This window comes from Leopardus geoffroyi, chromosome B4 (genome assembly GCF_018350155.1).
Source record: "Leopardus geoffroyi isolate Oge1 chromosome B4, O.geoffroyi_Oge1_pat1.0, whole genome shotgun sequence".
Lineage (NCBI taxonomy): Eukaryota > Metazoa > Chordata > Mammalia > Carnivora > Felidae > Leopardus > Leopardus geoffroyi.
The window spans coordinates 92,476,823-92,501,638 of record NC_059341.1 but is presented as its reverse complement, the minus strand read 5'-3'; the positions used below and the strand labels follow the sequence as shown (position 1 = coordinate 92,501,638).

The 24,816-nt window shown below is 37.6% G+C and overlaps 1 protein-coding gene across 11 annotated transcripts in view; it reads left to right on the top strand.

The window, feature by feature from the left end:
- GRIP1 (glutamate receptor interacting protein 1) overlaps nt 1–24,816 on the top strand; it is a 691,488-nt gene that overhangs the window by 263,608 nt on the left and 403,064 nt on the right. For 2 of the 11 annotated variants that reach the window (XM_045467225.1, XM_045467230.1), the window contains exon 1: nt 18,814–19,290. The exons of 2 other annotated variants lie outside the window; for them this stretch is intronic. In XM_045467225.1, coding sequence (XP_045323181.1) covers nt 19,158–19,290 — 133 coding nt within the window. In that variant the 5' untranslated portion in view covers nt 18,814–19,157. Of the gene's footprint in view, nt 1–18,437; nt 19,291–24,816 lie in introns of those variants that run through there. 7 more of the 11 variants (XM_045467232.1, XM_045467229.1, XM_045467227.1 and 4 more) reach the window with 7 other exon arrangements.

The window sequence follows — 24,816 nt, the reverse complement described above, 5'->3', positions numbered from 1 at the left end:
GTGCCTTGCATAGGTTAAGATGTTATTATATTGCACAATTTCATTCATTTTTAAGGCTGAATAATATTATATTGTACGTATACACTGCATTCTCTTTTTCCACTTACTCATCAGTGGACATTTAGGTTGTTTCCACATCTTGGCTATTGTAAATAGTACTGCAGTGAATATAGTAATATCTCGTTGGGATCCCCATGCCATTTCTTTTGGATAAAGACCCAGAAGGGGGATTGCTGGATCATATGGTAGTTTTATTTTTAACTTCTTTGAGGAACCTCCGTACTGTTTCCCATAGCAGCAGCACTGTTTTTCATTCCCACCAAGTTTTAGTCATGCAAGATGAATGAGTTGTGGAGATCTGCTGCATAACGTTGTGTCTCTAGTTAACAATATTGTATTGTACAGTTACGAACCTGTTACGAGGGCAGATTACATGTTAAGTGATTTTTCCACACTAAAATAAAAAATTTAAAAAGTTAATATAAGCCCTATAACTTTCTCACGTGGAATAGACAGGTTGACAACCTTAATCATGAGGCAAATGATAACATAATATTTAATGAGCTCAAGTGGCTGAGGATCTAGTTTTTGCCTTATTCCAAATGTTTTCAGGGCTCTGTAAGAAGTTCAGTCTTTACCATCAGAACTCTTGTTTCTTGTTATTTAGAAAATTTACATGAATATAGGGAAAAAATAAGGCTGTTAATGTTAAAATATTATCTGAAAATTCTAACACATGTCTGATGGAAGACTTTAAGGCTACATTTTAAAATAGTAGCCTCAGTTTTTGGTGTGTACTTAAAATATATCAGCATGATTTGTTGTAAGAACAAGGGATTTGAGGAGTCATACAGATTTGGTTTCCAATATCGGATCCATAATTTATTGAAACTTCAATCAGTAAGTTTATAAATATCAGCACCTATAAAATGAAATTACTACACCTATATCACTAGGTTGTTGTACAAACAAAATGAAATTTTGATAGAACCCATAGTAGAGTCAATACACAGGAACTGAGGACCCACTAGCGGCAAAGCTTTGTTCTAGGTACCAGGAAAACAAAAATGATTACAACACTGGCTCTTTGCTGAACAGACCTTGAGATCAGCCCCAAGGAAAACCAGATAATGTCTCAATTACAACAGAGAATAATGTTATAATTAAGTAAGTGAGGGGAAACAAATTGGTTATTCTTCAATACTTACCCACCCATCTTTAGTAATAGGAAGTTCTGTGTTTTAGCTAGACATCTGGCCACCCAGGTAGAGAAACCATATTTCCCTTCCTTGATGATAGTAAGGAGTGGCCATGTAACAATGGTATCAAGTGAAAGTAATATGTACAACTTACGGCCAAGTTCTTAAAATGAAACTTTACTATCTATTTTCCTCTTCCTTCAGGCTAGAACTTGGCCATAGTGGTGGTGGGTCACACTCACGAGTCTAAGAGCATCACGTCAAGGTATAACGTTTCAGAGAGCAGGAACCCGGATCCTTGGATAACTATATAGCGGCACCACCTACTCTCTCCCGACCTTGACACGCCAGATTACCAGCTCAGACCTTCATGTGCAAAAGAAATAAACCTCTCGTCTTGATTAAGCACATGCACTGAATTGTTAAAGCACCTTAACCAGTATCCTAACTAGTAGGGTAAGTTCAGGATACTGTAACTCTCAAGCCTAGGATCTTTGGAAGGGATGGGGGAAGTGAGCATCAGGCAAGGTTTGTTGTAGGAAGGAGTCCCTGACCTGCATTTTGAAAAATCATTGTGAGTTGGAAAAACCCCCTCCCCAGGTGATTCTGCCACTACCCTCTTAATAGTCTCTCCCCATGAGTCATTGCTGTGATGCCTTATAATGAGATTTGCCTTTTCCATTGTTAGTAATCCCACTGGAAGATTGAATTAAATAGTAATTGCTTCATTCTTTAAACAAATTTATATGGAGCACTTACTGTATGCATGTAAATAAAGGAAATAAATATCCAATATAGGCCCAAGGTCCTTCTTACTGATTTTCTCTACTTATTTACTTTTTCTATAAACTATCATTCCCCTCTACGCAGAATATAAGCTTCATTAAAATATGATTATTGTCTCCTTTTAGTTTTTTTATGGGATTACTAGTACCCAATGAAGCTGGTCACATAGTAAGCATTCAATAAATTCTTTGTTGAAAGAACCAATGAATAAAGGGGAAATTGTACACTTAGACATTCAGCCTCCAGCAGTAAAAAGGACAGTTTTGCCTTTGAATTCCCAGTTAAGAAAGAAGATGATGAGGCTGTATAAAGAGCAGCTATAATAAAGTTAATGAATATATTCTGTGAGTTAAACTTTGACAGTCATTACTGCACAAAAATAAGTGAATTTTATTTCTTCAACATGCATTACATACACTTGAAGAGTGCAATTTTAACAACATCCCTAAAATACCTACATCACTTGAGCACCAGGTGTTGTATGAAGTGATGAATTGAATTCTACTCCTGAAAACAAGATTGCACTGTATATTAAGTAACTAAAATTTAAATAAAAATTTAAAAAAAACTACGTCACTTCTTGAGAGTTTGAAATCACTGGGGTACTAATTACAGCGAGAAATTTACTAAAGAAAGAAAAGAGTGAAAGAATGAGAGAAAGAGAGCAAGAGAGAGAGAGGGAGAGGGAGAAAGAAAGAAAGAGAAATAAAGAAAGAAAATGAGAAAGAAAGAAATTTACTCAGTGATGTACCAATGATATAAAAGAAAAAGTCAATATTGATGTGGATAAATGACTTACATTGCCCTCTAGGATTTGATGCAAATCATGACTAATGCTAGCATCTCAGGCTCTACAGGATAAAGCTCCCCTATTGGAGAATAGCATGTACTACAACTTTAATGAAAATGTCTTTGGTTCATATCTGCCAGTATTAATGTTCGATTAGTCAAAGAGATATTCACTGATGTAAAATCTGCTTCAGTAACCTGCCTTTCTAATAATTTGTAATTGGAAGTTGATACTGTGTAACAGTTTTTAAAGTGAATAAATCAAAATTGAACAGAAAGTCTCACATACAGGATTTTGGTATAAAAAATATGAAGTATATTATGAGGGTTTTTTTTTTCCTGAGTATGTTCTTGTTGTATCTTTATTACATTTATTACATAACTGATAAATGCAGAATGACAAATGAATTGGCAGTATTACAAAACCAACATGTTTAAGAAAGCTTCCTCTTTATATCTATCTAAAACTGCAGGTAAATAACTGATGCATAAGAAGTTACCCAGCACTCTATAGCACTCACTCTTTAGTTTCCCAAACCCCTGTGTAATTTGATGATTTCTTCAATGAATGTACTTTCCTGCTTTCATTGAAATGGATACAAACTGTTTAAAGAAATTTGCCATTAAGAAATGAAAGTGGCATCAAGTTTCTAAAGAAATGTGAATGCAGAAAAAATACAGAGAAAGACAGATACCACATGTTTTCACTCTTATGTGGATCCTGAGAAACTTACCAGAAGACCATGGGGGAGAGGAAGGAAAAAAAAAAGAAAGAAAGGTTAGAGAGGGAGGGAACCAAAACATAAGAGACTCTTAAAAACTGAGAACAAACTGAGGGTTGGTGGGGGGTGGGAGGGAGTAGAGGGTGGGTGATGGGCATTGAGGAGGGCACCTGTTGGGATGAGCACTGGGTGTTGTATGGAAACCAATTTGACAATAAATTTCATATATTTTTTTTAACGTTTATTTATTTTTGAGACAGAGAGAGACAGAGCATGAACGGGGGAGGGTCAGAGAGAGGGAGACACAGAATCTGAAACAGGTTCCAGGCTCTGAGCTGTCAGCACAGCCTGGCGCGGGGCTCGAACTCACGGACCGCGAGATCATAACCTGAGCCGAATTCGGCCGCCTAACCGACTGAGCCACCCATGCGCCCCAATAAATTTCATATTTAAAAAAATAAATAAAGAACCAAGATTCATAAACTTTAAAAAAAAATAAGTATTATTTTCAGAAGAATTTTTCCCTGAATAATTCTTAATTGGGCTTCTAACTTGATTCTGTCTGATCACTAGTTATTTGTGTTGTACATTAAATACACTATAGAGACACCTGCCTGAGCAGTAATACATATAGCTTAAGTTGGCTAGTCTGCAAGTTGATGAATAAACCAAGCCAATTCATCCATCTGTGAAATATTTCAAGGTCGACCATCCATTGGCTACAAGATTTTGAGTTAAAAAGACAGTGGAGGATAGTGCTTATAGTTTGATAATGTTTGCTTACTGAGCGTGAAATGAAATTTAACTGTGGCTTGTCTGCATTTGTAAATTTATTGTAGTTGTTTACACTTCTTGCAAAATGAAATGTCAGGCAGTCCTTCTGAGATTCCAAATATATCAGGCTTCAAAGGGCTTGAAGAGGTGAGATTATTCTTTCCGTTTTTAAAGATATTTTCTAATTTTTTCAACCACATCAAATTAATATATTCAGTCAGTAACTATGTGTGGAATGAGCATATGTGAGTCAAAAGTAAAAACAAAAATAACTTCCAAATTTGAAATGCTACGTGTACCATCGGAATGTTACAGGGGTTTGAAAAACATGGAAAGTATCACACTTCATATTTTCCCTGAGGATGTATCCTAGCTAGAAAGATTTAGATTGGAAAGTCTCTTCCAGCTGTAAGAGGTTATTATTTTTGTGTAGCTAGATGCTTTCAAGTGATAGTAAAAAAGAGTGCTGATTATGAAGTTCTTTTAGATAACCGTGGGACTTCACAGGAATCATTTAAGCTCCTTATTGATGGTTCTGAACAGCGTGCTACCTAACGGTTCTGTTGCCTGGGAATTTATTCATACTTCTCCCTCTCTTGCCTCCCCTTTCCTCCCCCTATCCTGTTGTCCTTCCACACTACTAGAGGGCAAGAAGTCTATTTTGAAATGGCACACATTTATTTGTTTATGTTTCTTGATTGGTTGATTCATTTTACCAAAGCACTGCCTTTCAGAAAGCTTAGTAGTTTGTTTGTTTTTTGTTTGTTTTTAATTGACTCATTTGGCTACAGGAACCTTTGGTTGGTATTTAAAATAGTTTCCTATAGTCTCACTTCTTTTTCAAGTTGTGGTGACTAGTTTAATTTAAATTTCTCTTCTTTTCCTTCCTCTAAGTGCTTTGCCATATTATTCATCTTACCTTCTTAACCTTTTTCTCTCAAAGCCATTTCTTAGACCCCAGTTCTTGCTGTCACTTTCAGGCACACTTGTCTCCTTTGCTGTCAAAGAACTTACGAGTTGTTGATTTTTTTTTTTTAAAAAAAAGCTCTTTATCTAATTTGGATTAAATTATGTTCTTGGCTGTCTGCTTCTATTATTGAACTTTAATTGGTTCACTCATTTGTTTATGCATTTATTCACTCATTTGTCCCCCACCTACATACTGAACACTCAGTATGTATTAAGCAGTGGGTATATACCAGGAGGGGGTGGGGATTCTGAGCCAGGTAATTTCTACTTGATATTAACTTCAGTTACAACTTTCGTGAAGACTTTAAAACCATTAGCTTGAAAAGGTTTTAGAATGTCTGTAGCTTTAAAGAATCATTTATTCACTCTATGAAATGTATTTAGCACCTGTGACATACTAGCTGCTTACTCCATGCCCACTTTTAGAACTGACCAATCATTTTTTTTTTTTTTTTTTTTTTTTTTTTTTTTTTTTTTAAGAATCTGACCAACCGTTAGAAGCTTTAGAACTGGTCCTATCTCTTATCCTTGCTGGCTGATTTTGATGCTTGATATACTTTTTAGGAAGGAAACTTTAAAGACCCTTGTGTAATTTAAGTGGTATGTTTAAATAAACCACGAACAATATGTGCTTACATACACTAAATCTCATTCATTCATTCATCCATTCAGCAAGTGCTTATTATTCGCCTGTATTGCCGAGCACTGTTCTTGGCCCAGAGTTAGAGCAGTGTACATGAAGGTAAAGGTTCCAACTCTCATGGAAGTCATATTCTAGAAGAGAAGAAACAGGTAACATACAAATAAGCACATTATCCAACACTAATTTCTGTCAGTGGTAAGTGACAGGGAGATATGATGCCAGGTGACTGTGAGGCTATATTATCAGGGGGGCGTCTGGAAAGGCCTCAACAGAAGGAGGCAAAATTTAAATTGAGACCTAAATAATACAATAAGATCCATCCATGCAAAGATTTGGGGACAGTACATTTGGTGCAGAGTGAACAGGAAGGGCAAAGACTCTGAGCTTGATAAGGACAAGAAGAAGGTCATTGTGGGGAGTCAAACGAGAAGAAGCAAAAGAGGTGAGCAGAGACCAGCTCAACTTGGGCTTTAAAGGTCCTGATAAGGATTGTGAAACATATAGACCTCATTTCAGAGTTAAAAGCAGGGAAATGATGTTACCCGATGTATGTTCCATATGATCATTCTGGTTGTTGTATGGGAAATAGAACGAGAGTAGAAACGGGGTGCTTAGTTAGAAGATTGGCTTTGGGGGTAGCAGTGGAGCATAGAAAACTGGGTAGGTTAGGGGTTTATTTCAAAGGTATAGCCAATAAATTGGGTGTGGGTAATCTAAAGGAAAGGAATCAAGGTTTGTTTTGAGTAATGGTGAGGATAATGCTGTGTACTGAGCTGGGAACTCTGGGGAGAGGTTTGAGGACTGTGCTGGAGTGTCTGACCTGGCTATCTTGTAGAGGCCTGTTATGTATTTTAACAGGAAGCTGGATGTGGGTATGTGAATCTGGAGCTCCTAGGGGCATTAGTATACGGGTGAGAATAGAAACAGATAGCATTCTTTCCTTTAAATACATATTTCCAATTATACGTTGGACTAAACTGCTTCTCTATGTTTTTTTAAATATTTATCTATGTTTGAGAGAAAAAGAGCAGGGAAGGGACAGAGAGAGAGAGAGAGAGAGAGAGAGAGAGAGAGAGAGACCCAAGCAGGCTCTGCACAATCAGCACAGAGCCCAACGTGGGGCTCTATCTCTTGACTGTGAGATCATGACCTCAGCTGAAACCATCAGATGTTTAACCGACTGAACTACCCAGGTGCCCCACTATCTCTCTGTGTTTATTTAGCCTTCTATCATCAAAGTATCAATGAAATATTTACAAAGCATTATGCACTATTTACCTGTGTAATATATAGTATGCTCACTTGTCAGATAAGTACATGAAAAAATATAATATAGGCAGATATTGGATATTAGGCACATTTGTAAAACTAATGTGGATAGGTTGTTTTAATGTTTATTTTTCACAGAGAGAGAGAGAGAGAGAGCATGAGTGAGGGAGGGGCAGAGAGAGAGGGAGACAGAAGCCCGATGTGGGGCTCAAACCCATGAACTACGAGATCATGACTTGAGCCGAAGTCAGACACCTAACTGACTGAGCCAGCCACCCAGTCACCCCTCCCCCCCCCCAATATGGATATTTTGAAAGACTTAGCAATAAACTCCATACTTCATGTCATTCTTCTTGAAAAAAAAAAATAATCCATTAGTTTAGATTCTTTTTTTCAGGTATATTTAATCATGGTACAAAAAGAATAATAAAGGTTAAAAGTTGACCAACTGAGGATAAGTCTCCAAATTCCAGTCTTTCCCATTAACATTTTACATTTTGTTCATGTTACAATTAATCATGAGACTAAATTTCTGGATGAAGTGATTAGTTAGAATTAATGAAACTTGAATTAGGTAGACCAGATTGTCTTTCTTTGGTTTGTCCTTTGGGCTAAATGGGTTATTGAGTTATTCTCCCATAACCCAGGATTCTGGAAACATCCAATTTCAAAAACCTCTACCCAGGGGTTAAAAACAAATAACATAGAGAAAGGCAGAAATGGGGTTTTCAATGTCCAAAGAAAGTAAGGAGTTGGGTTTTTCCCCTTTAAGAGTTAAGGACAAGCCTAATTTAGATTTTCTAACAAGTAGCCATTAACTGATCCTCAGACTAAACAGAATGTTTTACATCCTGGTCTCAGTTTCCAGAGGACCCAGCTAGAATCCTCTTCCTAGGTCCATTAGTGTATCAAGTTGCACATTTTTAGAACAATAGGAACAGTGATCAGTGCCAGTCATGTGCTGGGACTATTTCCTAGATATTTCCTAGGTAGTCACTAGTCTCTTTTTGAGGCTCCCCAGTGTGTATTTGGACCTACTCAGTACCTGGGGCTGGGTGCTCGAGTGGTTGCAATTAGAATTGAAAGAAGCCTCAGCAATTGTATAATGCTTTATTCTTTCATCCATTCATTCCATCTTTAAACACTTAACATCTACTCTGAGTTCAGTACTGTGCCAGAGACCAAAGACCTTAAAATCAGTAAGATATGGCTCTTATTCTGTGCACTTCCCAGTCTAGTGAGACAGACAGCTAAAAAAACACCAGACCTTTGTAATCCGGCATGAACTGTACCAGACAAGTATGAGTGGTACCTTAACCAGCATATACGAATGCAGCTGCGTTATGAGCCACTCCTGAAATCTGGTGCTTTGCAGCAACAGTCATTTCTATTCTCGCACCCACTGTTCTGCAGGGAGTTTCCATTTGGGCTAATCAAGGCAGGCCTCATGCTAGAAGCCCCGCTTCGGGCTGCAAGACATGTGGGCTTGGCTATAGGCGGTTGGTTTAGGTCTACTCCATGTATCTCCTTCAGGGACCTCTCCACTTAAAGTGTGGTGTGGTCTTTTGGACCATCGTAGCCTCATCTTGTGTCTTCCGTGTCTTCTCTCACGTTCCTGTCTTCTCCGTGACCTGTTAGCCTAGTGGGACAGGACGCAGCTATATTTCCATTATGTGATAGCTCTCCCCGTCCTAGCAAACTTACGCAGATCTTGTCTCTTCAGCCATCATTCAATCAGTTATTCACTCGTGCGTTTATTCACCCTTCAGTCCATCTTTCCGCCCATCAGATATTGAGTGTGTAGCATGCCATCCCAGCCAAGGCTACAAAGGTGACAAGGAACCACCACCACATTCAGGCAGTGGTCTCAAAATGTTTTGCCTTCAGGGAATTTGAAAAGCAAAGGCATTCCGAAAAGCAAAGGCATTCCCCTCACAGATTTTTAACTTCACGTCTGAAGTTTTTCATCATACTTTTCATCATTTATGTATTTGCCAAATATATCATTTCTAGCATAGTATACATTTTAAATAAATCTATTAGATCACTCATTTGAATGTATACAGAGCACCTAGACAGCAAGTTTTTATAATCGTCACTTTAACAATCCTGCTAAAGAATAACTCTTGAGTGGCAGCTTAGCATCAATGATTAGAAGCATAAACTCTAAACTGCCTGGTTCGTTATAGGAGGTCAGATGTATTTTAAATTATATACATGCAGGTTATATCATCTATGGATTGCATTTCAGACCAGTAAAGGTGCCGCTCTTCGCTGTGTGGATTATTGCCAAGTTACTTAGCTGTTTCGTATCTCTTTTCTTCATCTACAAATGAAGATGAATGATAGTACCAACTTCATAGGATTGCTGTCAAGATTAAATGAGTACACAAAGCTCTTGAAGACAGAGGCATAGCAAGAAATATTTAACTTTGCTGTCATTATTGTTATCGTAGGTCCACTAACTGAAAAGAGCCTGGTAGGAAAAAATGGCAAAGAGAGTTAAAAGTCATAAGTATATGAAGTGTGTATTTATCATTTTCCCTGAAATAAAACAAAGACAGTACATCAAATAAAACTATGCATACCATTTACATATCTCAAATTAGTGATAATGGCTACTGTACATGAACTAACTAGATGTTTGAGTCAAGGGGCACTGTGATGGGGAGAAGAGTTATTATTGTAAAGGAGGCAGAAGCAAAGTACCATGAGTGTGCCCGGGAAAAGTCCGTTCTGCTCCAGAGTAGAGCCAGGATGTGTCAAGTGGATATCGCACTAGGGCTGGGTCTTGTGGGATGGCTAGTGTAAATGTGGTGAGAACCTAGGCTTTGCATGTTGGTGGAGAGAGGGGAATACAGAGACTGAGAACGATCTCTGAAATCTTTTCTAATATCAGTATTTTGTGAATCTGATTTCTTAAAAATGCCATTAGATTTTATCTGTTTTGTTAACTAAGATATCTTGGCATTGTTATCATATGAATGCAAAATAACCAAAAAAAAAAAAAAAAAAAAAGATTTACTGAGCACTACTCTCTGCCAGGGACAATGGATACCTGTCTGTATATGGATATGTTTACTTACCCGCAGGTAGTGTACCTGGGGAGAATTTAGAAAGATATACTTTTAATTGAAAGCATTGTACTTCGGGCTCTGATGAGCCCAGTTTGGACCCTGGGCTATTGTTTTACTTTTTTTTTGTTTTTTCTTAACAATGAAAACAAGTGTTTTTATTACTTAAATAAATGTAAGAATTGGAGCATTTGTTGATTGCAGGGCTTTGGTGACTCTTTCTAAAACGACTTAATTCTAGTATACCAACAGTGTTTTCCTTCTAGTAGGTCGAGGTGACGTTACTGGCAGAACAATGATTTAAAATGCCTTGGACTTGGTATGAAGCACTTACGTTTAATTTGAAGCATTTATTTTGGGACTTAGTTTCCCTTAGATTTTGTGCAAATTCATGAAGAGCAAGAAGATAGAAAATATGAGCATTATATGGGGCGCCTGGGTGGCGCAGTCGGTTAAGCGTCCGACTTCAGCCAGGTCACGATCTCCCGGTCCGGGAGTTCGAGCCCCGCATCAGGCTCTGGGCTGATGGCTCAGAGCCTGGAGCCTGTTTCCTATTCTGTGTCTCCCTCTCTCTCTGCCCCTCCCCCGTTCATGCTCTGTCTCTCTCTGTCCCAAAAATAAATAAAGGTTGAAAAAAAAATTAAAAAAAAAAAAAAAAAAGAAAATATGAGCATTATATAATTCAAATTCTTGGGATATTACCTGTTTTTGACTATCAACTGCTCAAAGAGCTGAGTAATACCATTGGTCTTCACCCTACAAAGTATCTAAAACAAGGAGAACAAAGAGGGGTGAGGAGGTATGAAAGTACAGGAGGAAGAATTGCGGGGATAAGGGAGCATTTGCTTGGTTAATTTAGCTCTGGGGTCATCAGCTGGAACAGCCCCCAATGCCCCTATTAGACATTTATAGGGCCATTATGGATTACCACAACGCTAGGTAAGGCGGAAGGGAAAGGGGACCTGCCAGCATATGGTGGAAGGGGGCCTGGGCTGCTAGAAATACTGAGATGAGGGAGAAACTCTTACAAAGCTGAAAATTTCTCTTGCGTTTGTACAGCTTTCGAATATCTACATGAATAAATACTCCTGTAAGTGAGCACTTATTTATAATGATTTGAGCCTAGAAGCTAATACTGTTATACACGGAAGCATAGAGTATTTTTTAATGGACTCCATTTTTTAGTGCAGTTTTAGGTTCACAGCAAAAATTGAGCAGAAGGTACAAAGATTTCCCACATAGCCTCTACCCCTACACATGAGAGGCTCTTCCATTATCGATGTCTCCCGCCAGAGTGGTACATTTGTTACAACCCATGAACCTACAGTAATACGTCACTATCAGAATCCTTAGTTTACATTAGGGTTCACTTTTGCTGTTCTGCATTCTATGAGTTTGGACAAATGTGTAGTTGACACGTATCCATTATAGTATCATACAGAGTGGTTTACTGCCCTAAAAACCCGATGTGCTCTCTCTCTCATCTTTCACTCCTCCCTAACTCCTTGTCAACCATTGGTCTTTTTACTGGCTCCATAGTTTTGCATTTTCCAGAATGGCATAGTTGGAATCATACAGTATGTGTCCTCTTCATATTGGCTTCTTCACTTAATAACATGAATTTAATTTCCTTCTGTGTCTTTTCAGGCTTGATATCTCACTTCTCTTTAGTGATAAATAATACTCCGTTATCTGGATGGACCACAGCTTATCAATTCACGTTCTGAAGGATATGTTGGTTGCTTCCAAATTTTGGCAGTTACGAATAAAGCTACCATAAATATCCAAATGCAGGCTTTTGTGTGGACATAAGTTTTCAACAACTTTGAAAAGTGTGATTGATTAATTATATGGTAATAGTATGTTTCATTTTGTGACAAATTGCCCAGCTGTCCTCCAAAGCGGCTGTACCATTTTGTATTCCCACCAGCAATGAATGAAAGTTCCTGTTGTCGTTGCTCTGGATTTTGGCCATTCTTACAGGTGTGTAGTGTTATCTCATTGTTGCTTTAGTTTACATTTCCCTGATGACGTATGACGTGGAACGTCTTTTTGTATGCTTGTCCGCCGCCTGTGTATCTTCTTTGATGAAGTATCTGTTCAAGTCTGTGGCCCATTTTTTAATCAGGTAGTTTATTTTCTTATTGTTGAGTTTTAGGAGGTTTTTTTTTTTTTTTTTTTTGGATAATAGTTATCTATCAGGTGGATGTTTGTAAATATTCTCTCAAATCTGTCTTCATTCTCTGGACATGAAATATTTCTCACAGTTTTACTATACAGCAAACATACTAATTTTTACTGTGGTGTCCACCTTTGACTCTACTCTTTTATTTTCAGTACATTGTATGGAATGGCTTCTGATCATCTCCTAAATTTAAAATTGTTCATTAGAAGTAGGTGCAAGAAGGAAGGAAACCATGAACAAAATGAAAAGCAGCCTACTGAATGGGAGAAGACATTTGCAAGTGATATAACCAATAAGGGGTTAGTATTCAAATATATGAAGAAGTTACATAACTTAACACACACACACACACACACACACACACAACCCAATTAAAAATGGACAAAGAATCTGAATAGACATTTTTCCAAAGACGTACAGATGTTCCACAGACACATGAAAAAATGCTTAACGGCACTGGTCAGAGAAATACACATCAAAACCGCAATGAAATATCACCTTACACCTGTCAGAATGGCTAGAATCACAAAGGTGAGAAGTAGCAAACTGCTGGTGAGAATGTGGAGGTAAAGGAGCCCTTGTGCACTGTTGGTGGGAATGTTGCAACTACTGTGGGATACAGTATGGACATTTCTCATAAAATTAAAAATAGAATTACCATGTGATCCAATAATTCCACTACTGGATATTTACCCAAAGAAAGCAAAAACAGTAATTGAAAAAGATTTATGCAGGGGTGCCTGGGTGGCGCAGTCGGTTAAGCGTCCGACTTCAGCCAGGTCACGATCTCGCGGTCCGTGAGTTCGAGCCCCGCGTCGGGTTCTGGGCTGATGGCTCAGAGCCTGGAGCCTGTTTCCGATTCTGTGTCTCCCTCTCTCTCTGCCCCTCCCCCGTTCATGCTCTGTCTCTCTCTGTCCCAAAAATAAATAAACGTTGAAAAAAAAAATTTAAAAAAAAAAAAAAAAAAAAAGATTTATGCACCCCTGTGTTTACCGTAGCATTACCGTTCCGAGATATGGAAGCAACCCATGTGTCCATGAGTAGGTAAATGAATAAAGAAGATGTGGTGAGGCATGCACACACACACACACACACACACACACACACACACACACATTATTCAGCTATAACAAAGGATGAGGTTTGTTTTTTAAATTTTATTTTAATTCCAGTGTAGTTAGCGTATAGAGTTTTATATTCAATTCCAGTGTTTCACAGTTTCCTAGTGATTCAACCATTCCATAGATGACTCAGACAAGATGAGATCTTGATGTTTGCAACAACATGGATGGACCCAGAAGGAATTGTGGTGAGTAAAGAAGTCAGACAGAGAGAGACAAATACCAGATTATTTCATTTATATGTGAGTCTAAAAAAAAACAAAATAAATAAAAAGCAGAAACAGACTCAAATACAGAGACCAAACTGATGGTTGCCAGAAGGCCGGTGGGGGGTTGGGGGAAAGAATGAAATAGGTGAAGGAGATGAAAAGGTACAAACCTCCAGTTATAAAACAAGACACAGGAATATAATGTGCAGCATGGAATATAAGTAATAGTACATAACAACTTTGTATGGCAACAGATGGTCACTACACTTGCGGTGAGCATAGCATAATTTATAAACTTGTGGAATCACTATGTTGTACACCAGAAACTAATGTAACATTGTGTGTCAAGTATACTTCAATTAAAAAAAAAAAGAAGAAGAAGAAGAAGTAGGTCCAAGGATCTAACTATATCTGGTGTGGTTGTATCCTCAGATTTATTCATTTGAATACATATTATTAAACATATATTTAAATATATGATGATGTCGGGGCACCTGGGTGGCTCAGTCATTTGAGGGTCTGCCTCTTGCTTTTGGCTCAGGTCATGATCTCGCGGTTTCACGGGTTTGAGTCCCCTCATCAGGCTCTGTGCTGCCAGCACAGGGGGATTCTCTCTCTTCCCCTCCGTCTGCCCCTCCCCCACTCACACTGTCTCTTTCTCAAAAAGTAAATAAACTTTAAAAATAAATATATATGATGATGTTATTATATGTTTAAATGATGTATGCTTGCATCACATATGTGAATTTCACTTAGACTAGTCAAGGGGGATATTATCAATCATTTGCTACAACACAGTGGCGTTGGGTCTGATAGGGTCTGATTAAGAATATGAGTGGGCATTCCCGGGTGCCAAAGTGTTTTCCCTATGGTCACAGGGAGACTGCCATAGTTGTTGTCATTGTCTGTAAACACCACGGTATCTAAAAAGGCCAGACTGATTTAATGTCCAAAGATTTCCTTGAGACCAGACCAGATTTTCCATTGTGCAACTCAGAAAATACTGTAACCAGTACTCAATCTAAATAAGCACAGAAATGTACTGCTTCATCAGTGATCTAGGGAAGGTAGTAAATGGAAGATTTAATCTCAATCATTGGCCTATTCCTCCTTTCCTAAAAGGGGATGGAGAATCTAATTCAGAAGAGTATGGAAGCCGTGCTGTTGCTGTCCAGGCAATTGCCTGTTTCCCAGGGGAAAAAAAAAAAGAATTAGCTTTTTCCCCCCATGACATATATTTGCTATTGTTGGTTGAAGTACATTTTGTTGAATAATTCAACCTGCTTTATCTTCTCTTGTGAACAGTTTTTTCTAAGAATTTTAATTTTATGGTTTAGTGGACATTTCACTCAACTAACAGCAATTGGTGATAATAGTCTACTTTCTTTACGTGGAAATATTGGGGAGCTGCAATGTAAAGAAATTAGCATTTTGGAGCTGGCTAGTGAGGATTGTACCTCAAACAAGCTTCGTAAGCAGAAATGCCTATAGGGGCCAGGTGGTAACTGAATGAGAGAATTGGGCCCAGGGGAGGAGACTGTGGCCAGGTGGAAAGCACACATTTATTAATGGATGACAGCCACCATACAGCTCTAATCAATAGTTGCCATGTTGGAATTGGGCCTAGAGTTGCCAGATCATTTGAGTTTTCAAGAAGAAAAAATAAAATGGCTGATTTATTTGTGCAATTCCTGACTTTTAGATATTGGCCACGTCGAAAAAAAACCCAAAAAATAAACAAAAACATATACCTATGTGAGCCAAACAAAACCATTTGTGGGAGATATTTATTCTGTGCACTACCATTTTCAATTTTTAAACTATCCCATCTGTTTAAACTATGGAGTGCAGCAGTTGGTGAATAGCACCTCTTACCAGTGTTTGTGCTGTGGAGCGAGTGGGTGTAATTTTCCACGGAAATAGTCGTACACCTAACTGAATGGACTTGAACTTCTCCCACTAATTTGTCACTTGTGGTAGGGTGTGAACTTTCTGTTTCATAACAAGTCCTTAATAGATTTCAGGTTGGTCCTCCATTGCTAATCATGGAGAAGTTAGGATAGAAGATTAGAAAAATTCAGAGGTTGGACCCAGGAAGCTTGAGGAAAGTATCCTGTGCACCTGCACCATCCCTCCCGTGGTCCATTGCTAAATTCTTTCATTCTTTGTGATCCAAGTACACCTCCTTTAAATAGCAGATCCCCTATTCCTGCTTCCTCAGCATCTATGATTATTTTAATAGGGCTGTTACTTCCTCTGCCATACCCCTCCAAGTGTATGGCTAAACTATAAACTTTTCCTATGACCACCAAACCTCAGCTTTGATACACATTTTATTACTGTAATCATATGCCAAAATGCTAACCTCGCAAATAAATTCCTCTGAAACTATGAAAATAATAGAAAGGTACATAAGCCTAAGTTCTCTTTGGTATATAGGTAATTTTACTTTGCATTGGTTCTTGGTCAAAAATGATTGCTTACCACTGCTTGAGAAAATCTGTCTCTTTAAATCATTTTATTTATTTATTTATTTATTTATTTATTTATTTATTTAGAGAGAAAGAGCATGAGCAGGGGAGGGGCAGAGAGGGGGAGAGAGAGAATCCCAAGCAGGCTCCACACTGACTGCACAGAGCCTAACGTGGGGCTTGATCCCAGAAACTATGAGATCATGACCTGAGCTGAAATCAAGAGTCGGATGCTTAACTGACTGAGCCACCCAGATGCCCCAAAAGTCTGTCTTTGTAAATACTAAAATTAAAAATCAGTAAACTGTACTGGAGTGTTTCAAGTTAGTCTATGCAAAAAGGATCTTCTATTAAAATATCATCTGCCCTATAACATCAGTCCCTTTAGATTCAACTAGGAGCTTATAACTACAAAACTTAAATAATGTGGACTCCACCAACTTAGGAGTTATAATAGTTCAGGAATAGTTGGGTAAAATTTGTTGCCTGAATAATCTCTGAGGGACAAGTGTACTCAACAAAGTCCCATATAAATCAGGACATCTGTTTGGCCCAATTAAAAATGAAAATCAACAACTATGTGGTGCCTGGGTGGTTCAGTCAGTTTAGCATCTGCCTTTGGCTCAGGTCTTGATCTCAAGGTTTCTTGAATCTGAGCCCCACCTCTGGCTCTCTGCTTCAGATCCTTTGTCCCCCTCTCTCATCGCCCCCCCCCACCTCATGCTCTCCCTCTGTCTCTCAACTATAAATTAATAAAAACTTAAAAACATTTGAAAGCCAACAACTATTTTCAATAGCAAACTGACACAGAAAACAATGAATCACTGAATGCAAATAATTCTTAGACAAGATAATCTCTGAATTCGTATGAAAAAAATACATAGCACTAAGTAGTACTTGGCAGTGTGACTTTTGTGACCTTGGCCAAACCACGAAAACATATTTGAACCTTCTCTCCTCACTCATGGGGGTATTACCTCATTATAAATGTTGTTAGGAGGATTAAATGAACAGATTGTGTGTAATTATTATCATTGGTTTAGTGACCTCTTCAAGGTCTAGACTCTAGATATTCAAATTTCTAGTTCATTGTTTTGTTTTTTTTTAACTGTTCTAGTTTATTTTGGTTGAGGGATTCAGAATAATAAAGAAAGGAATTGGAACCTAAGGACAAGTGATTTTTTTGTTTAAAGATGTTCATAAAACATTTTATGGTATCTTTTTGTCAGCGTCATTAAGTTTGTGTTTCTCTTCACAAACTCATTCATAAAAGCATAAAAAGTGGGAAGACTCTAGGAACAGGGAAAATTCATGTAAGCAATGAATCTCACTTTACACATTTTAGAGCTGAAATGTTATTGGTTGATGAATGTTTACCTCTGTGAGTGAATGTCTCCCCACTCCATCCTTAGCAATTAATATCTGCAAATAGAGAACTATTTAAATCTAGAGGAGAGACACATTCCCTTGAATCTAACAACAGATAATGCAGAGTGCAATCACCTTCCTCTAGGATGGCCCTACAAACTGGTATTACATAGATATTGAATTATATACAGCAAAAAAGCTTTTAAAAAATTACATTTCTGGGAATATGGAGCTGCAGAATATTCTTAGTTTCATAGGTGATATGCTGACATGTTTATTAATTATATTGTAAACAAATTGAATTTTTCCTGGTGTTAAACATTCACATTCATTTAGAGACCTGAAGAAAAAAGCTAGAGAGAAAAAGATCATCTATGATTAATGCTGACCTGTCTAGACTTTAGAGTACCTCTTTAGTCTAGTTTGAAGTGTTTCTGATTGTCGTACTCAAAAAAAGGAAAAAGGTTGTGATTTTAGAGACAAAGAATGAACAGGGTGTGGGCATTTTTTAAAACTTCCCCACCTCTCTCCGTCTTCACCAAGAAAAACTAAATTTTATTTGCTATTTAGTCCCTTTCTTTTCATGTGTGTGTTTTTTTAAAAGTGTAACAACTCACATTTATATTTGAGTTCAGTGGGATTGTTTGTGTTTCTTTTCCCAAAAAACCATGCAGTTTCTTTTATTTGCCAATTATGGTATGCTGTTACTAAGCCTATGAGAAGTCTCTCTGTGAAGTGCATTTTAATATTTAGATCAAACAGTGATTGGAATACATTAATGCCCAGTGGGTAAATGTGTCATTTGAAAGCAGCTGCTGAGCCTTCTCCCTGCTGCTCCAATTAACACATACAGCACACTTTTGTCAGCAAGAGGCAGTGCATATGGATGAAACCACTTTAGTGCTCATTAATATGATATGCACGAGAGCACAAAGGGTTAATCAATCTGCTCATTGCAAAACAATAGCTTTCTGGGAAGTTTCCCAAGCATGTGCTTTTGTGATCAAGGGTGCTAGGATTAGGGGGTGGGATTAGCAGGTAAGAAAAAGCCGGTTCAGTCTCCAGCTTTGGTTCAGTCCATTGACTAACGTGTTTCCCCGCCCCTCTCATCTCCTACACCGCCCCCCCGCCCCTGATGATGGAGATGTTGGAGAGTGAAATTGTAGTGCCGGGACTCCTCGGGCTTCAGCTGAATCTCTTGTTGAACTTTGTTGTTTTGTTTTGAAGCTGTTTGAAGTCCAGAGCTTTGCAGTTTATTTTTTTTTCCTCTTAGTCTTTCGTTATTTAACTTTCTCTCTCTTTTCCTTTATTGTTTTTTTTTTTTTTTAATTGCACATTTGATAGTTTATTGAGCAAAGTAAGAAATCTTGTCAAGGTAAACCCATATCGCTGCTATTTTTTTTCACTTCCCATGGCTAAAGTCTCGGCGTCGATGGTAGCACAGAAGCCGATGGAAGGGTAGCGCGTCCCCAATCCCCAGGTTTGGTGTTGGGCGTTCATGCGCCACCAGGTCCCGGAGCAGCTGGGCTGTTGCTCCTCTCTGGTGCTGGCTGAACCAGGCTGCACGGTGAGTGAGAGATGGACCGCTTCCTGGGTTTTGTCAAGCAGATAAGAAGATCTAGGAGAAGAAAGGGGAAAAAGTACCGACCAGAAGAGGATTACCACGAGGGCTATGAGGATGTCTATTATTACGCCTCAGAGCATTTTCGAAGTAAGCACTTCCCTCCACCCTCCGGTTCCTTCTAGCACGCTGGGCTAACAATAAACCTTGTATGGAGCTTTAATGTTACATGCAAAAGGTTTCCCAGATGGTGTTCTCTGTGAGCAGTCTGTAAGTACTGAAGTGCTACATTTTGCTTGATTTGTTACAAGAACAGCTATCAGATAGCATCTAGACAGTATAACCCGTCCAGTCCTATGCCTGGTTAATATTTTAGGTGCAATTAGTTGGTTATGTTATTGTTGTAACGAACCATTCAGAAAAGAATCTTGCAAGCCAATGTGGTAGTTACAATATGTTCTGTTGTACTTGTTTTTTAAATAACAGGGTTTTTTTTTTTTTTTTCTTTCCAAATAGAGAAGGCTAGCTTATTAGGAACAAATAATTGTTCATGTTCAAGTTGATGTTGATTAATGTTCCTGATACAGACTTCTAGATAGTTGTCTGTGATTAACCTGAGGTATTGCTTGTAGAAGGAAGTTCAAATTATTTTCTCTGATGCATGTTCATCATTTTATTATTAAATTAAGGGAACACTTATTTGCTGTCAACTAGAAGCAGTGATACCTTTAGAATCCATATTAAGACATTTGTAAATTAGCTTATAAATAGCAGAGCAGAGACCTAGAGTCTTTCTTGTACTTATCAGTGCTTTAAGTTCCTGGTGAGGTTTAGACTCATCCCCATAGATTTATAATGCCCAGAAATGCCTAAAGGTACAGAGAGAAAGCAGCCACATGCAGAAATCACTGGGTTTATGAAGTGCCCTAAATGTGGGAGACTGACAGCTATATATACTCTATACTGACAACACTAAAAGTTATTTTTTTATCTTCTTGAATAAGGATCTTTCTAAACTCGTATTTCAGTTGTAATTCAGTTCTAATTCTTTCTGGCCTTTTGATGTCTAATCATGAATATATCCTACTTACAACCTCTGAGCGGTGACTAATAAATAATTTAGATTCTATTTCTGTGATATTGAAATGCATGAGAATTAGCGTTAATGCCAGAAATTCTGTTGTCATTGATGAAAGTTGAAGGTTGAAGATTCGTGTGATGGTAATAACATAATAATGAAAAATTTTAACTCTTTGACACTTGCTCAAATAAAATGGCTATGTTGCTTTTACAATCTCTGAGTTGTAGAGATGTTTCTCTTTTATAATGCTTTTACATTAATAATTTGTTCTAATGTGGTAACAGTATATGTTTACTAACCTAGTTTCCACAATATACTTAAAAAATTAACCGAGATTTGTGTGGCATCAAAAAATACTATCTGCTTGCATGCACAATTCTGAAAACCTGGAGGTTGAAAAAAAAAGAGAAGCTTAGGAACTTTCATTACACTGGTGTCCATTGTACAGATTTCTCACAAGCAATATGTGTTGAGTCAAATTCACACCTTCTCGGGTTTGTGCTCTATGTGCTTGTACAAATAGAATCAAATTCTCTCTCTCTGAAATATGCCTGCATCCTAATCGGTTTAGTAAGAATTTAGAAAACAAAATAAATACTTTAAAAGTTTACAAAATATGACTGTGCAGAGAAATATTTATGAAAGTGTCTAAGAAATATCCTCGAATTAGAGTTAGGAGAATGATATATAGCTATGGCATTAGTCTTTATACATCAAGTGCAGTAACTTAGAAGCCTGTCTTCACTTATCTGATTTGTGAAGGTCATGCTGAGGATACGATACTAAACATCAAAAGTCACTTGCTTTAGGTATATAACCGTCATGTTTTCCCCTCGCTTTATCCGAAAACACCAATTTACTTTGTGGAGTTAGATGCGTGTTGAGTCCTCCAACTTCCAACTGCTGCATAATAAACAGAATGTGTCTCTGTGGAGTCAGACACTTGGGATTTGACATTTCGTCAAATGTCAAAGTGCCAGGGCTTTTAAAGAAGACATGTCATATAATATAATGACCTCTCAGTGCACCTTTTGGCTTCGGTTTCAGGGCCTATTTGAATTGGGTAGGGAAGACATCCACTTATATTTTACGGCTATAGAAATGTATTGAAGGGTGAGACAGATCCTTAAAAGTAATCCTCTCAAATGGGTAATATGGTTGGATTCAATTACATCTACAGTGTATCTATTTTAATTAGCCTCTGGCATAATTTGAAAGTGTGTGCCCTGTGTTTCCCTAGATAGCTTAGAAAAACTGTTTACATTAAGGCTCAAAACTTGGTGGACTTTACGGACGATATTCACATCCTAGTTAATGGTGCTATTGATAAACCAGAAGTGTCATTCTTATTTTTTTCTCCCTGTAGTTTTTTTTTTTTTCCCTCGAAATAAACTTAACTCTCTGTCTTGTCAGTTTATCTAGTGGTTCAGATTACCACAAGGATTCTGTGCATATGATAGTGAAAAATGGAGCTAGAAAAACCTTCCCAGAAAACTCTCCAGTAAGTCTGCTTTTCCCTTAATATGTTCTCAATGCTTGCTGATATTTAACTTTATCCTGAACAATGTCTCTTCTGCTGTAGGCTCGGATTAGGATGTCTCCATCCTTTTCCTTCATCTTAACTATAACACAGTTTATAATCTCATGAAATGTCAAAGCCTGAATCAAAATGTCATAGGGTCTGATGCTACGGAAGAGAAGTTGTTCTAAAAATGGATGATTTTTCGGTAACTCTATCAAAACTGAGTGTTAGCAATGATGACAGTAATGATAGACTGATTTTATGCCTTCCCTGATTTTATATGGACTTGATGTATGTCACGGTGCTTGGGATGACCGTATTTGATTTTTTTAATTCTGCTTTCATTACTCGTCTGTCTTTTCAGAATTCTAGACTTAGAGTTTAAATAAACTAGACAGATGCTTTGGGCAAATCACCAAACTTTCCTGGGTTGTTTCCTAAAATATAACAAGAGATATCTTTATTTCTTAGGATGTTTCAAGTTCTATAAGTATATGATCTTAAGCTTTATCTCTGAAATAATTTACATAAAGGTATTGGCTGAAGGATTTTAACTGCAATTTAAACCAAAAAAATTCACCTGAATATCCTGAGGGAATTTTTTTCCTGGAAGGAATTGTCAGTAGGGAGATTCCTATTCCTTTAAGATAGTAATCTATCATTGAGCCTGAGGCAGTTTTGGAGAGTGTTTATACCTATGAAATTCTGAACATATTGGTAAATCCTAGACTTCATTTTTTACTTTATCTTATCTGCCAAGAAGCACCATTTGCTCTGAAAATCTCACATAGATGACTCATTTGGTATTTTTTCCTTAAGGGAAACTTGCATTGATTACAAAACTGATTCATAAACCTGAATGTAACAAAAAGTTAGAAAAGGATCCTGAAATTCAATTTTATTGTGTTTTGTGCTTGTATTTGTTTTTCACTAAATACTGTGTTATGGCAATTCCCCTTTAAAGGCTTTGGCATCTATTTTGATTAATCTGTCAGGCAATAAATAAACCCTCTGGCCCTATCAAATGTATATTTTTATTTAACCACACCAGATAATATTCAAGTGGTAAAACAGATAATGTACATTTTATAAGCATTCTCTTAACACTGTTCATCTTCATGATGGAAATCCTGGCCTGCCGTGGGCCATGCAGGAGAGGGTTATTGAATTGCTTGAAAAGGAGAAATTTGTTTTGCTCTTACGCATATGAAAGTTATGAGTCACTTTCCCTTATGACCCTACCACCTTTTGCACATGGGTAATGGCATTGAATTAGGCAAGGAGTTCCTCCATGGTAACCACTCTTCTCTGTTTTCATTCACTCTCCTAGGCAGGAGAAAAGCTATGCGGGGAAGCTGTTCAGGGAAGACATATTGATTCACTCAAGTTTCCTACTGAGGTCAGTTCAGAGAAACTACAGAAAGGGGGGGAACAAGAATACGGTTTAGATCTTTTGAGAAAAGGGCATCTGTATTTACAAATTTATTTTATTTATTTTATTTTATTTTATTTCATATTTTTTGCACTATTCTAGTAGATATTTAGCAAAAATCATGACGTGGTTATGTAAAAATGTTGTTAGCTAAGTGACTTTATTAAACAATATGTGCATCTAAAATCCCTAGGTAGGCAATTCAGGCTTTCAAGTGCCTAGATGTTCAAACTGTATTTTAAGAGGGGTGCTTACTTTTTTAACTTCTTTAAAAAATGCCCTTCATGGTTCTTCTTGGAGAAAAATATGTTGGTAGTGGGTGTTTGTAGTAGGAGAATTTTTAGGAATTGGTGTAGGTAATTAGTACAGGTAATTTTTTCTCACTAGTTCCTTTGTTTAGATTTTTTTTTAAATAAGTGTGCCAGAGGATAGAGTGAGAATTTTTACAGGTACTTGAGAAAGATAGCTGATCCCTGCTGGCATTCCTATGGAAGCTGAACACATAATCAAAGGGGAAGTTGCCTTGCTCAGCCAAGGGAGGAGAGAGGAGCTGGGGAAGGGAAAGGGGAAGGAGAGAATGCAGCATATTTCATAGGTTATCCTTACCTTTCCAAAGTTTACAAACATAAAAGCCATTCATTTCTATGTTTAAAACAGTCATCATCAAGCTGACAGGTCTTGGATGTGAGATACTGATGATTCAAACCTTAGCTGTACTTAGTTTGACTCAAGAAATCCCCAATGAATTGGAAGAAACATCGATTATATAGAAACAGGGCAAACTTGCTTGTTTTATGACTCTACTGCTTATTTTTCTTTCCTAAGAATTGCTTTCCATCTCTAGTAGAGTTGTTTTGTTGAAAATTGATTGGCTACCATGCTCCATTTGTCTGGAGTATTCTGTGTCATCAGCTTTATTATCTCAAGCTGTATTTTTTCCCACATGGAATAATTTGAAGGAATAAAAGTTGAAAGGGACTTTAGAATGCACTTTGTCCACCTTGAGTATTTTTTTAGATGAATAACTAGGATACAAACATGTTACATGATTTATGCCAGCCCTGCTGATCCTTCAGAAGTGGAACTAGAAGGCCTACCTGTTGGTAAGGTCTGGTCCTCCTTCGGTTATTCCACACCCATCTTTTAGTTCCTGGATGACTCTTCCCCTGATACTTGAGGGCTGGAATCATCTGCATATGAATTAGAACTGTTAATTTCTTTTGTAGGTAGATTTGTTCTTTGGATCAATGGGTCACCTTATCTTAAACTAAACTCCTGAACAAAAACTAACTGCCAATAAAGTACTGCAAGTCAAATTAACATGGTGGCTTTTTTATAAATGATATTAATGACAGTGATTGTCAGTGATTCAAAAACCAAAGTACAGTATATTCTGTATCACCTCCCATTTTCTCTGTGGTTTGCAAATATGGCCACTTTTACCAGTAATTATCCCTTTGGGGGATTTAAAATGGCATGACTCTATCAGAAAATATTAGAGGAATCTTGAAGTTCTGGTAGGAAAGCCTACTGTTCAATATAGCAAGTCCTTTCGCACCATCCCTACTGTGTGGATATCCAGCTTTTGTTTAAATCATTCTGGTATGAACACATTTACTTCCAAAGAAGGCAAGTCACTGA